At 42.1% G+C, this 12,077-nt stretch overlaps 1 protein-coding gene across 2 annotated transcripts in view; it reads right to left on the reverse strand.

The window, feature by feature from the left end:
• Positions 1 to 211: 211 nt before the first annotated feature.
• Positions 212 to 12,077, reverse strand: part of LOC140187241 (inward rectifier potassium channel 16-like) — a 190,706-nt gene continuing 178,840 nt past the window's right edge. For both annotated transcript variants that reach the window (XM_072242359.1, XM_072242357.1), the window contains one exon: positions 212 to 4,046. In XM_072242359.1, coding sequence (XP_072098460.1) covers positions 2,702 to 3,919 — 1,218 coding nt within the window. In that variant the 5' untranslated portion in view covers positions 3,920 to 4,046 and the 3' untranslated portion in view covers positions 212 to 2,701. The remainder of the gene's footprint in view (positions 4,047 to 12,077) is intronic.

Below are 12,077 nucleotides of genomic sequence, written 5' to 3' on the forward strand. Positions count from 1 at the left end.
TATCCTCCTCCCACCTTCTTATTCTGTCTTGGTGTGAGACTTCGTCTTGTCATAAGGTTCAGTGAAGGAGTCAATAGCTTGAAGCTCTCACACACACACTATCCCCTGCACACTGTATCTCAAAGAACAAAAATGATTAATTTGGTTCTGGAGTAAAGGAGTGAAGATTAAACAGTTTCCCACTCATTCAATGGTTCAAAGGTTCAAAATGTTCAAACGTTCATTTTATTCTGGAAGTAAGCACGCAGAATACAAAGCTGAGATTTATCTTCTCCAGATAGCCATAAAATACAAGAAAGCCATGAACATCATCGATTAGCTTCATTACAGGAGGGACCTATTTGGTGGTGAAGTGCACTATTGCAAAGGGGAGGCTTGAGAAACCACTTGGTGCAATGACGTAACCTTGCTTGACCCTACTAGTTTAGATTTGTGGTGGATTAACTGATGAGGATTATGGTTTGTGTGACACATCAAGGAAGATGGAGGATGGTAAGAAATGTCTTGAGCCATCCAAATTTAAGATGGATCCTCCATACTCTTTAAATCACAGCCATGCCCAGCAGCTCATGGGAACCGAGGGGAAGACATCCAGGATATCCTGTTTGGGGGTAGGGGATTGGTAAAAGCAATTTAGAGGTTTGGCCAGAAACATCCTATCCAGGGTGAAGAGACTGTCTGTGCAAAACTGGACTTGCTTAAGCCTTTTGTGAAGTCAGGGATGGTTGTGTACAAAAGTTCATGTGGGTCTTACACTTTGAGTTGATGTACAGTGAAGATCATGTCTATTTTGATTCTTAATTTGAAGGATCTACATTGCAACTCTAAGAGGAGATCTGCAGGAAAAGAGTGGACCTGGCAAAGAGAATTTCCTTGCCCCAGTCAACAAGTATTGTAATTATCCCAATCAGATTTGTCACTCTTCTTGAAGACAGTCATAATTAACACATCACTTAGGTCTTCACACTAGTCTCCCTTTCTCACATGAAGAAGATGTTGCCATGAATTCACGCTGGAAATATTTTACCTGCAGAGATTAAGTCTGTTCTGAAGACTTTGTTGTTTTCTAGCTGATGGTTGGCATGTTGGGATAGAGGCCCGGTAGAGGAACATAACTTGCCAAGGAGTGGAGCTAAGAACACCCATGTCAGGGACAAAGTTTAGTTTGAGATCTTCCTTGTGGTGAAACTTACTGCCTCATTGTTCTCGAGCTTTCCTTCTTTCTTGGGTTTTAGTATGTAAGTGTCCAAGATGTTTGGGCCATAAGTTGCCATAACCATGCAGAGGAATCAATATATCCTGTGGCTGCCTGATTCCCTGTGTTCATTCTGACCATTACGCTTCAGATTACCTTTCTTTTGGACCTTGACTTCCAGATGCTTGTAGACCAATATATGTGTGATAATGGTGTTTCTTGTCTAGAATATGGTATTTTCCTTGTTTCTTAGCTCCTGTATCTCCTGGTCATTTTCATCAAACCATTCCTGATATTGTCAGCTGAAGAATTCCCAATTACATTCACAGGTGATATTAAGAGCAGTCTTCTGGGTAGAGGCCAGGTATTGTGCAGATTCTGCAGGTATGCCTGTTTGAGAATTGTCAATTTTTAATTGCAGCTAATTGTTTATCAAATATAGCTTTCCATGTGGTGTCTTTACTCCTTGAAGTGATCTTCCCATTTCTGATGCTATTTATATTTTGGGGCTACACATTTTATGTATTAATACGCCCAATGTAAATTTATGTATTTACACAAGAACTGTTAACCTGATTTAAGATTATGGGGGAGTGAGGGGTTTGGAATGCATTGGGTAGTTTGGAGCACAGAGAGCCACCTTAAATGAGTAGACACAAAGGATTGCAGATGTCAGAATCTACAGCAAGAAACAATCTTCTGGAGAAGGAACTCAGTGGGTTGAGCAGCATCTGTGGGAGGAAAGAAATTGGCAAAGTTTCGAAAGCTTGCTTGAGGACCTGAACTCTGTATCACTGTGAGAGGCGTCATGTTGATGGAACTGTTAGGTGTCACACAAACCTGAATGATCTAGGCCTTACACATTTTGAAAAGTCTTCTTAAGATATTTGACACTCCCAAAATGCTGGAGGAATTCAGCAGGTCAGGCGGCATCGATGGAGAGGAATGAACAGTCGATGTTTTGGGACAAGACCCTTCACCAGTCCTGAAACATCAACTGTTTATTCCTCTTCATCGATGCTGTTTGGCCTGCTGAGTTCCTCCAGCATTTTGCATGTGTTACTCTGGATTTCCAGCACTTGCAGAATCTCTCGTTATTAAAAAAATTGATTATTGCTTATACCTGACCTAAGTGCAGCTATAGAATGCGTTGAATTGTGCCTTAACTAAACTTATTTTGTACTTTGTGCAAAGAATAGATGTTCCCTCTCCAAGCAGAGGATATCTCTTGTGTGATGGACTATCATGGTGTTATTCTACTGAAGAGGGCAAATTATTGGAACTGGCATAGCACTGAAGACAGCTATACAAGGGTTCCCTATTCTGGTCATTATTTCTGATGGTACAGGGTGAGAAAGCTGCCTCACGCCTCTCACAATGTTAATCATAAATCAGTTACAGAAATGTAAGGAGCCTAAACAGTCTGCATTGAGTCTATTTCCTAAGTAAACAATGTTCTCATTAGTCCTATCATATGCCGAAGTGAATACAGAATTAGGACGGGTGTTAAATTTCTGACTCCATGGAGAGGGACCTGAACACGAGTTCAGGCCTTTGGCACATGTATCGTATGGCGCTGTGTTCCTCATCATCATTGGGAATGACCGCACTCTCGCACCTTGCATCTCCACTGTCTAATCCAGCCACTGTGAGCACATTGACCTCTTGTTCTGCTGCCGAATAGAGTTCCTTGGCACTGCAGTCAGGTGTGGCCACCTCATGGGTTTTGTGAAACTGGGAGTAATTAACTTTATAATGGCTTGCCTTGTCTTTCAGAATGTCATTGAAGCGGTGACCCCATAAGATCTCCAGAGGTGTGTAGGAGCTTCGAGACTGGTGGGTATTTCCAGTTGAATCCTCAGAGTAGACGAAGGTAACTATGATTTCAAAGTCATCTTCAGCCAAGTCTTTCTGGCTAAGGTTGTAGAGTGGGCTGTCTTCGTTAATTTCATGTACTATGGTGACAGGACTAATGAGGATGACATTACCTGTACCTATGTCCAAGTCCTGATGTTCCATGGACAATTTCTGGTCATCATGCTCCTTAAACCGGAGCAGTTGAGCTCGGACAGTGCCTTCAATGATGTGACTCTCCCGAAGGTCTCCAATGCGCCACATCATGCAGAGTTTCCTGTTCTGCAGCGATATTACCGCATTGTTGCTGAACCCAATGGTCTGGGCCCGCTTCCTGGCCTTGGACATCTTGGCCACCACCGTGCCAATGATGAAGGTGTTTATCAAACAGCTCATCACCGATTGAAAAGTGACCATAGAGACGGCAAAGGGACACTCCTCAGTCACACAGCGGGATCCGTAGCCGATGGTGGTTTGCGTTTCAATGGAAAAGAGGAAAGCAGCGGTGAAGCTGTGAACTTCGTCCACACAGGGCGTGTGGTCTTCCTCCTCCGTCAACATGTCTCCATGGACCACAGCCGTGATCCAGAAGATAAGACCAAAGAACAACCACGACAGGATGTAGGACAGGGAAAAAATCAGAAACATCTGCCTCCACTTGAGATCTATCAGTGTGGTGAAGATATCTGAAAAGTAACTCTCCCATTCACCAAACGCACGCTTGAAGTGGATGTTGCAGTTCCCATCCTTGCGAAGGAATCGTTTCCTATACTTCCTCTTGTTCACCTGCATGTAACAGCCATTTTTAAAAAGCTTCTTGCGGTCTTCCTCAGAACTCACTGTTTGGTAATTCAGATTGATGAAATTCATCTTAAATCCTGCAGTTAAGGATGTCTGTTGATGCAATCCCAGCTGACTGCAGGGATAACTCTTAATTTTAAACTCTTTTAGATCCACTTTTTCTACACGTTAATTGTCTTCCAGAAATGAGAGTGCCCTAGAGGAACAAGAAAATAAATGTCAGTTCAAAGTCAAACTCAAGAGTAGTCAAATACCAAAATTCGTATGGTACTGGGCAAAAGTCTTAGGCACCCTAGATTTTTATATGGTTTCAGATGGTATGGCCTCCACAAAGCCCTGATCTGGAAGTTCCCACCTGCCTCAAAAGGGCAACAATTATACTTGTGCCTAAGAAGAGTAGTGTGAGCTGTCTTAATGACTATCGTATACCAGCACTCACATCTATGGTGATGAAATGCTTTGAGAGGTTGGTCATTGGCTCCTGCCTCAGCAAGAACCTGGACCCACTTCAATCTGCCTATTTTTCACAATGGGTCTACAGTAGATGTTATCTCAATGTCTCTTCACAGATCCTTAGATCACCTGGGCAATATAAACACCTATGTCAGGGTGCTGTTCGTTGACTATAGCTCAGCATTTAACAGCATCATTCCCACAATCCTGATCGATAAGCTACAGAACCTGGGTCTCTGTACCTCCCTCTGCAATTGGATCTTTGACTTCCTGATTGGAAGACCACAATCTGTGCAAATAGGTGATAATGTCTCTTCCTTGCTGACGATCAACACTGGCGCACCTCAGGGGTGTGTGCTTAGCCCACTGCTGTACTCTGTATATACCCATGACTGTGTGGCTAGGCATAGCTCAAATACTATCTCTAAATTTGCTGATGATACAACCGCTGTTGGTAGAATGTCAGATGGAGATGAGGGGGTGTACAGGATCGCGAGATATCAGCTAGTTGAGAGGTGTCGCAGCAACAACATTGCATTCAATATCAGTAAGACAAAAGAGCTGATTGTGGACTTCAGTAGGGGTAAGTCAAGGGAACACGAACCAATCCTCATGGAAGGCTCAGAAGAGGAGAGAGTGAGCAATTTCAAGTTGCTGGGTGTCAAGATCTCTGAGGATACAACCTGGTCCCAACATATTGATGCAGATATAAAGAAGGCAAGACAATGGCCATATTTCAACAGAAGTTTGAAGAGATTTGGGTTTTCACCTAAAACACTCAAAAACTTCTATAGATGTACTGTGGACAGCATTCTGATAGGCTGCGTCACTGTCTGGTATGGGGTGGGGAGGGGGGGGAGATAATACACAGGACCAAAAGCAGCTGCAGAAAGTCTTAAAATTAGTCAGCTCCATCTTGAATACTAGCCTCTATAGTACCCAAGACATCTTCAAGGAGCGATGCCTCAGGAAGACAAAATCCATTATTAGGGACCCCCACTACCCAGGACATGCCCTGTTCTCATTGTTACCACTAGGCAGGATGTACAGAAGCCTGAAGGCACACTCTCAGTGATTCAGGAACAGCTTCTTCCCCTCTGTCATATGATTCCTAAATGGATATTTAACCCATGAACAATGAATGGATATTTAACTACCTCACTTTTTAATATATATAATTTGCATTTTGCACTATATTTAATCTGTTCAATATACACATATGTACTTACTGTAAATTGATTTACTTTTTTTTCTTTCGGTATTATCATCTATTGCATTGAACTGCTGCTGCTAAATTAACAAATGTCATGACACATGTTGGTGATTATAAACCTGATTCTGATCATCGAGGCTGTCTGCGATTACCTCGAATGCAACATATCGATGCAGTTATTAAGAAGGCAAGACAGCGACTGTACTTTATTAAGAGTTTGAAGAGATTTGATATGTCAACAAATACACTCAGAAACTTCTGTAGATGTACCATGGAGAGCATTCTGACAGGCTGTATCACTGACTGGTATGGGGGGGTGCACAGGACCGAAAGAAGCTGCAGAAGGTCATAAATTTAGTCGGCTCCATCTTGGTTACTAACCTACAAAGTACCCAGGACATCTTTGAAAGGCAGTGTCCATTATTAAGGACCTCCAACACCCAGGGCATGTACTGTTACCATCAGGTAGGAGGTACAGAAGCCTGAAGACACACAATTAGCGATTCAGGAACAGCTTCATCCCCTCTGCCATCTGGTTCCTAAATGGACATTGAACCTGTGAACACTATCTCACTTTTTAAATATATATTATTTCTGTTTTTTTGCATGATTTTTAATCTATTCAGTATACGTATACTTATATTTTATCTAGTGAAATATGCTTATCTGAAGCTGAGTGTCTGTGATGCTACAAATACGTTTTTCATTGCACCAGTGCAAAGATATACTTGTGTATATGACTATAAACTTAACTTTGAATTTTGTCTTTGATTGGATTGACAATGAATGAGTATTCAACCTTAATTCTCAGAATTAGCCCCTTTGTCCCTTCTCTTTTCCACCATTTGATCAATGCTAATTTATTATCCCCCCCAACCCCATTCTTCTGCCTTCTCCCTGTGACCTTTGACACACTTACTAAACAAGATCCTATCAACCTCCACAGCCATCTGCAGCAATGAATCTCATCAATTCACCACCCTTTGCCTGAAGAAATGACTCCTTATCTCTGTTCTAAAGACATGACCTTGTATTCTGAGGTTGTGGCCTCTGGTCCCAGACTCTCCCACTATTGGAAACATGTCACATCCACTTTATCTAGATGGTTTAATATGTGATAGGTTTCAATGAGATCTTCTAAACTCCAGCATAAAGGAATGTTGGATATTCATTTTCCAATATCAGAAAGCAAATGAACAGAATTAGTAGGGTTACTCCAAAGTGATCTGAGTGTTTTCACTTGGATTCTGAATGAGGCACAGTTTTGTTTTAGTTTGCAGCTTGATTTGAACTTAGCTCAGTTTCTCAGAGAAGTGAAATCTGAAGCTGCTCACATATGGACTGAGGAGTCTCTGCTACTGTGCAACGATGGCGTGCACTGTTGCAAGTAGGAATCCATCGACATGCAGGAATGCTGGTTCCTTCTAAAGACACTCCGTAATGCATCTCCAGTGGAATGTTTTACAGAATTAATGTACCTTCTAATTTACCCCCAGGCAGATTCTTTGATAAACATCATTTATCTCAATGAGAAGTTCTTCACAGAGCCAACTTCAGGCTCCATCTGATCCCACCACAAGTATACAATACCTCCATTTAAATGTGGATCATACCTTCTGTATTGCACACAATAACTAAAATCCCAAAACAGAAACTTGGCCAGTTCCCAATTAGAACCATGAAAATGGGCTGGAGCAAATTATTTCTAAGAAAGTAAACCTAAATTGAGGAGGTAAAACTTGTGGTCCAATTGTGAGATACTCAATACCTCAACTATATTAGCATGGTAAAATAAATTAAAATAGAACATTAAAATGGTCTGAAGCAGAGGAGAAAGGTTCATTGATGTTCAAGACACTGATCTTGCAAGTAACTATCTGAAGGTTTGGGACAAGGGATAGCATCATTGAAAATGATCTTTATCAGCTGAGATGTCTGCTTCAGAATGCACTTAAGCATTACAAAGGCGTCAGCACTTAATTAATCATTTGCCATCGGCAGATGACAGAAGCACAGATGTTCCTAAGGACAGGTTTTGCAGCATTCTTTAGTTTTAGTCTGAGTAGCACGCTCAAAGATGTTTTGTTTTAGTCATGAAAGTGGCTTTTGAGCACCATTTTATTTCATAAAAAGACCTTCCAATGAACCCCTTTGATGGTTGTGTTACACTTTTACATATCTGCCTGAAATAATAGAAAAGATGGCATCGTTCCAGTGCCTTTCGAACAGCCAGTGGAGCTGAAGACATTTAAGCAGACCTGAACATTTCAATAACTGCATATTACTGGGTTCTGTTTCAAAAGTGCACAAGTTATGATCGTGATGGACTCATTGACACTATTTGTGTCAATGAAGTTGTATAAGGTATTGCTGAGGCTTAATTTGGAGTATTCTGTGGCATTTTGGTCACCTACCTACAGGAAAGATGTCAATAGGTTGAAAGAGTACCAAGAAGGTTTACAAGGATGTTGCCAGGACTGGAGGACTTGAGTTATAAAGAAAGATTGAATAGGTTAGAACTTTATTCCCTAGAGCATAGAAGATTGAGAGTAGATTTGATAGAAAAATACAAAATTATCAGCAGTGTATATAGGGTAAACGCAGGCAGGCTTTTTCCACTGAGGTTGAGGGGGACTACAACTAGAGTTCATGGTTTAAGGGTGAAAGGTGAAATGTTTAAAGGAGAACAAAAGGGGAAACTTATTCACTCAGAGGGCCGTGAGATTGTGAAATGAGCTGCCAGCACAAGTGTTGGATGCAACTTCAATTTCAATGCTCAAGAGAAGTTTGGATAGGTACATGGAGGGCTATGAACCAGGTGCAGATCAATGGGACTAGGCAGTTTAAATGGTTGGGCAAGGACTGGAAGGGCCTGTTTCTGTGCTTTAGTTTTCCAATGGCTCTGAGTCTCACCCTCTCTCTTTCTTGGCAGTTCCTCAGGAGATGCAGATGCTGGGGTAACACACAATCTGCTCGAAAAACTCAATGCGCTAAGGAGCATGTGTTCGGGGAAAAGGAATGGTCGAGGTTTGAGTTTGAATCCGGGCATGAGGACTAAGGGACTTAAGTTCAAAGACTGAGGTGCAGTAACCTTGGTTCTGGAGTGGAAGTGAAGGACATTGATCATAAGTACAAGAGATTCTGCAAATGCTGGAAATCTAGGGTAACATACATGAAGTGCTGGAGGAACCCAGCAGGTCAGGCTGCACCTAAGGACAGGAATAAACAGACAACATTTTGGGCTGAGACTTTTCATTAGGATTTGGCTGATTGTTGACTACTTCTCCCTCTCTTTAGACGCTGCCCAACCTGTGGTGTTCTTCTAGCATTTTGTGTGCGAAACAGGTTCAACCTTTAGGCAGGCTCCACTCCCACTGGAAGCTCATTGAAGGGGAGGTGAAAAATAGTGTGGTGAACAAGACTGAGGAAAACCACTCCACATTGGGATTTAGTCTTCAATTGACCTGTTAATATGAACCAGCCTTTCCATACCACATTGGCATAGAGTTTTGTCCAGCTCTATTCTGGCTCTAGCAGTGCCTTATTTTAAAATTCTAACACTTTCTTCTGCTTTCCCTCTATCTGTGTTATCTACAATATTTCTATTTTCCCCAGTTCTTCACTTTGCCCATTTCCATCTCTAATAGTACTATCATTGGTGCCCAGGCCTTAACCTCCATCATTACTCTGCCCTTCATTTTTACTACCCCTTCAAGTAGATAGTCAGCTCTCAGCACTTTGGATAAGCCTTAAACCACCTGTCCCAATTCCAATAAAATCATGTTAATTGATTATCTATTGTCTATAAACACGAGATTCTGCAGCTGCTTGAACTCCAAAGTAACACTCACAAATTACTGGAGGAACTCAGCAGGCCAGGCAACATCTATAGAGAGGAACAGGCAGTTCTGAGCTGTGATGAAGGATCTCGGCCTGAAATGTCGACTGTTAATTCCACTCCGTAGATGCTGCCTGACCTGCTGCATTCCTCTAGCGTTTTGTGTGTGTCGGTCTGAGGTCAAATGTCAAACAAGAGAAAAATCTGTAGATTCTGAATATCCAAGGGTTTTGACCTGAAACGTTCGACTGTACTCTTTGCCTAGCTGCTGCCTGGCTTGCTGAGTTCCTCCAGTATTTTGTGTGCGTCAATGTCAGCTTAGTTTGACCATGTTACTTTACAATAACTTGTCCTATAAAATATTCCACATACTTTAAGATTATCATTGAGCAATACCTGTTCATACTAAAAGTCTCAAATGATTTCCTGAGTTACGTTCTGTGGATTTCATGTGAAAGTGCTGTGGTTCCAGCAGAGAGGTCTTTGGCAGAATGGTCTATTACGAAAGGTTACAATGGCCCCAGGCTTCAGGGAAAAGGAGTTGGCAAATCTGGTTCAACATTGCATCAAATAAAATGATAACTGCTCTCTTTTCCTAAAGATATGCTGACATCACCTTCAGAACATTTAATGCTTGCACTGAAGTGAATGTGCCACGGGATGCCAAGGAATGCAAGAGGAGCTTTATTGATCCGAAAAGGACTTTATGATTTATGTGGTCCACACCAACTGTTCAGAATCTAAGGGCAGTGATGGAATGTGAGCACTGGCATGAAGGGGCCCTTATCTTTAACATTCCTTGGTAGAAACAATCTTGTCTGACTCCTGAGATGCTGGCATATTTATTTCAAGTGCACGCAACCTGTTAGTAACGATAACTTGTCACGCTGGGGGAAATAATGCTGAAACATAGCGGGACCAGATGGAAAAACATCTTGATCTCAGAACAGAGCCATGATTGTAAATGAAGTACAGTCCAAGACAAAGTGCTCTGCCAGGTATCCAATTTGGACGCTTTAAATTGCTTGGGCTTCATGACGTTGATTTCAACGAATCGCCTTGGCAATTGAGTGGTGGAATTGCGAGAAGACCACGCTGTCTCTCTTTTAGGTTGGATGCTTCTCTTCCTTCTCAGTGTGGAGAGGAGTCAAAATGTTTTAAGTAGGCATCCCATTCCAGTCTGACCTACAGGGATGAGAACCCATTAGTTTCTACCGGACTACCTAGACATCTGGGTTATAAGCACCTGCATGCAGTCAACGAGAAAGAGGTCCACATCATGATTTTCCATAACACATAGCTGTGTCATCTGCACATGTGTTCATGCAAGAGCGGATCGTATTCTTTATCTCAAAGTTCTGGCTAGTGATTTGTAAATTTTGTAAGAGTGAGGTTGCACTGCCCAAACGGCTGTAACGGTGGAGGTTGCCTGTTCAAATTGCAGTGTAACTGGCTCATGCTGCTGTTTGTACTCCTGGGATACTGCTCTCGACCTCTTTACCTAACCAGCAGCTCCTGAGTTTTCTTTCTCCTTTCAGTTTCCTCTCAGAAGCAACAAAGCCATTTTCATCAACAAAACTTTTGTGGCAGGGAATTTTACACTCTAACCACTCTGGAAATTTCTAAGCTTTAAAGGAAAAGTCAATCCATTTCTTTTTACACTCCTTTAGGCATTTAATGCCTTGGAAACATTGATTATAAATATATTTTTCATTGAATTCCAACTGTAAGTTCACAACATTCTGTTTAAAATCCTGTCAGCACTGAACCTCTATTCAATCAGCCCTTCATCCATCAATATAACAAGAGGTCCTTCAAGTACATTTATTGGGAAAATACATAATACTGCAGAAGGAGGCTATTCAGCAATTCAAGCTTTTGATGGACCCCAGTAGATCAAGGATCAAGTTGATTTGCCATATTCATGAAATTTATTGGGAATTTGGTTAGGGTGCAGCATGCAACATGCAATAATGCTCAACAATTTTAAGGAGTGCAGAATTGTATAAAATATAAAGTTAGATGTTAAAGTACAGATACGGAATAAAATCTGCATAAATACCAGCATGTACTTACAATATAAACAGCTTTATAAAAAAGTGGTTTACAGTGCTTACAAGAGAAAATCGGCAGGTGCTGGAAATCCGAGCAATGCACACAAAATGCTGGAGGAACTCAGCAGGCCAGGCAGCACCTAGGAAAAGAGTATGTCGACGTTTCGGGTCAAAACCCTTCAGCGGGACTGGAGTAAAAAGGCTGAGGAGCAGATTTAAGAAGTGGGGGAGGGGAGAGAGAAACACAAGGTGAAAGGTGAAACCTGAAAGGGGAGGGGATGAAGTAAAGAGCTGGGAAGTAAGTTGGTGAAGGAACAGAAGGCCATGGAAGAAATAAAAGGCAGGAGGAGCACCATAGGGAGGCGATGGGCAGGAAAGGAGATAAGGTGAAAGGGGAAATAGGGGATGGGAAATGATGAAGGTGGGGGGGGGGGGGGGAGGAGGGTGATGGGGGGTATTACCAGAAGTTCGAGACATCGGTGTTCATGCCATTATGTTGGAGGCTACCCCAACGGAGAGTAAGGGATTGTTCCTCCAACCTAAGCGTGGCCTCATCACAACAGTGGAGGAGGCCATAAGTGGACATATGGGAATGGGAAGTGGAATTAAAATGGGTGGCTTTTTCTGGTGGATGGAGTGTAGGTGCTTGGCGAAGCAGTCTCCCAATCT

The sequence above is a fragment of the Mobula birostris genome, chromosome 24, assembly GCF_030028105.1.
Source record: "Mobula birostris isolate sMobBir1 chromosome 24, sMobBir1.hap1, whole genome shotgun sequence".
Lineage (NCBI taxonomy): Eukaryota > Metazoa > Chordata > Chondrichthyes > Myliobatiformes > Myliobatidae > Mobula > Mobula birostris.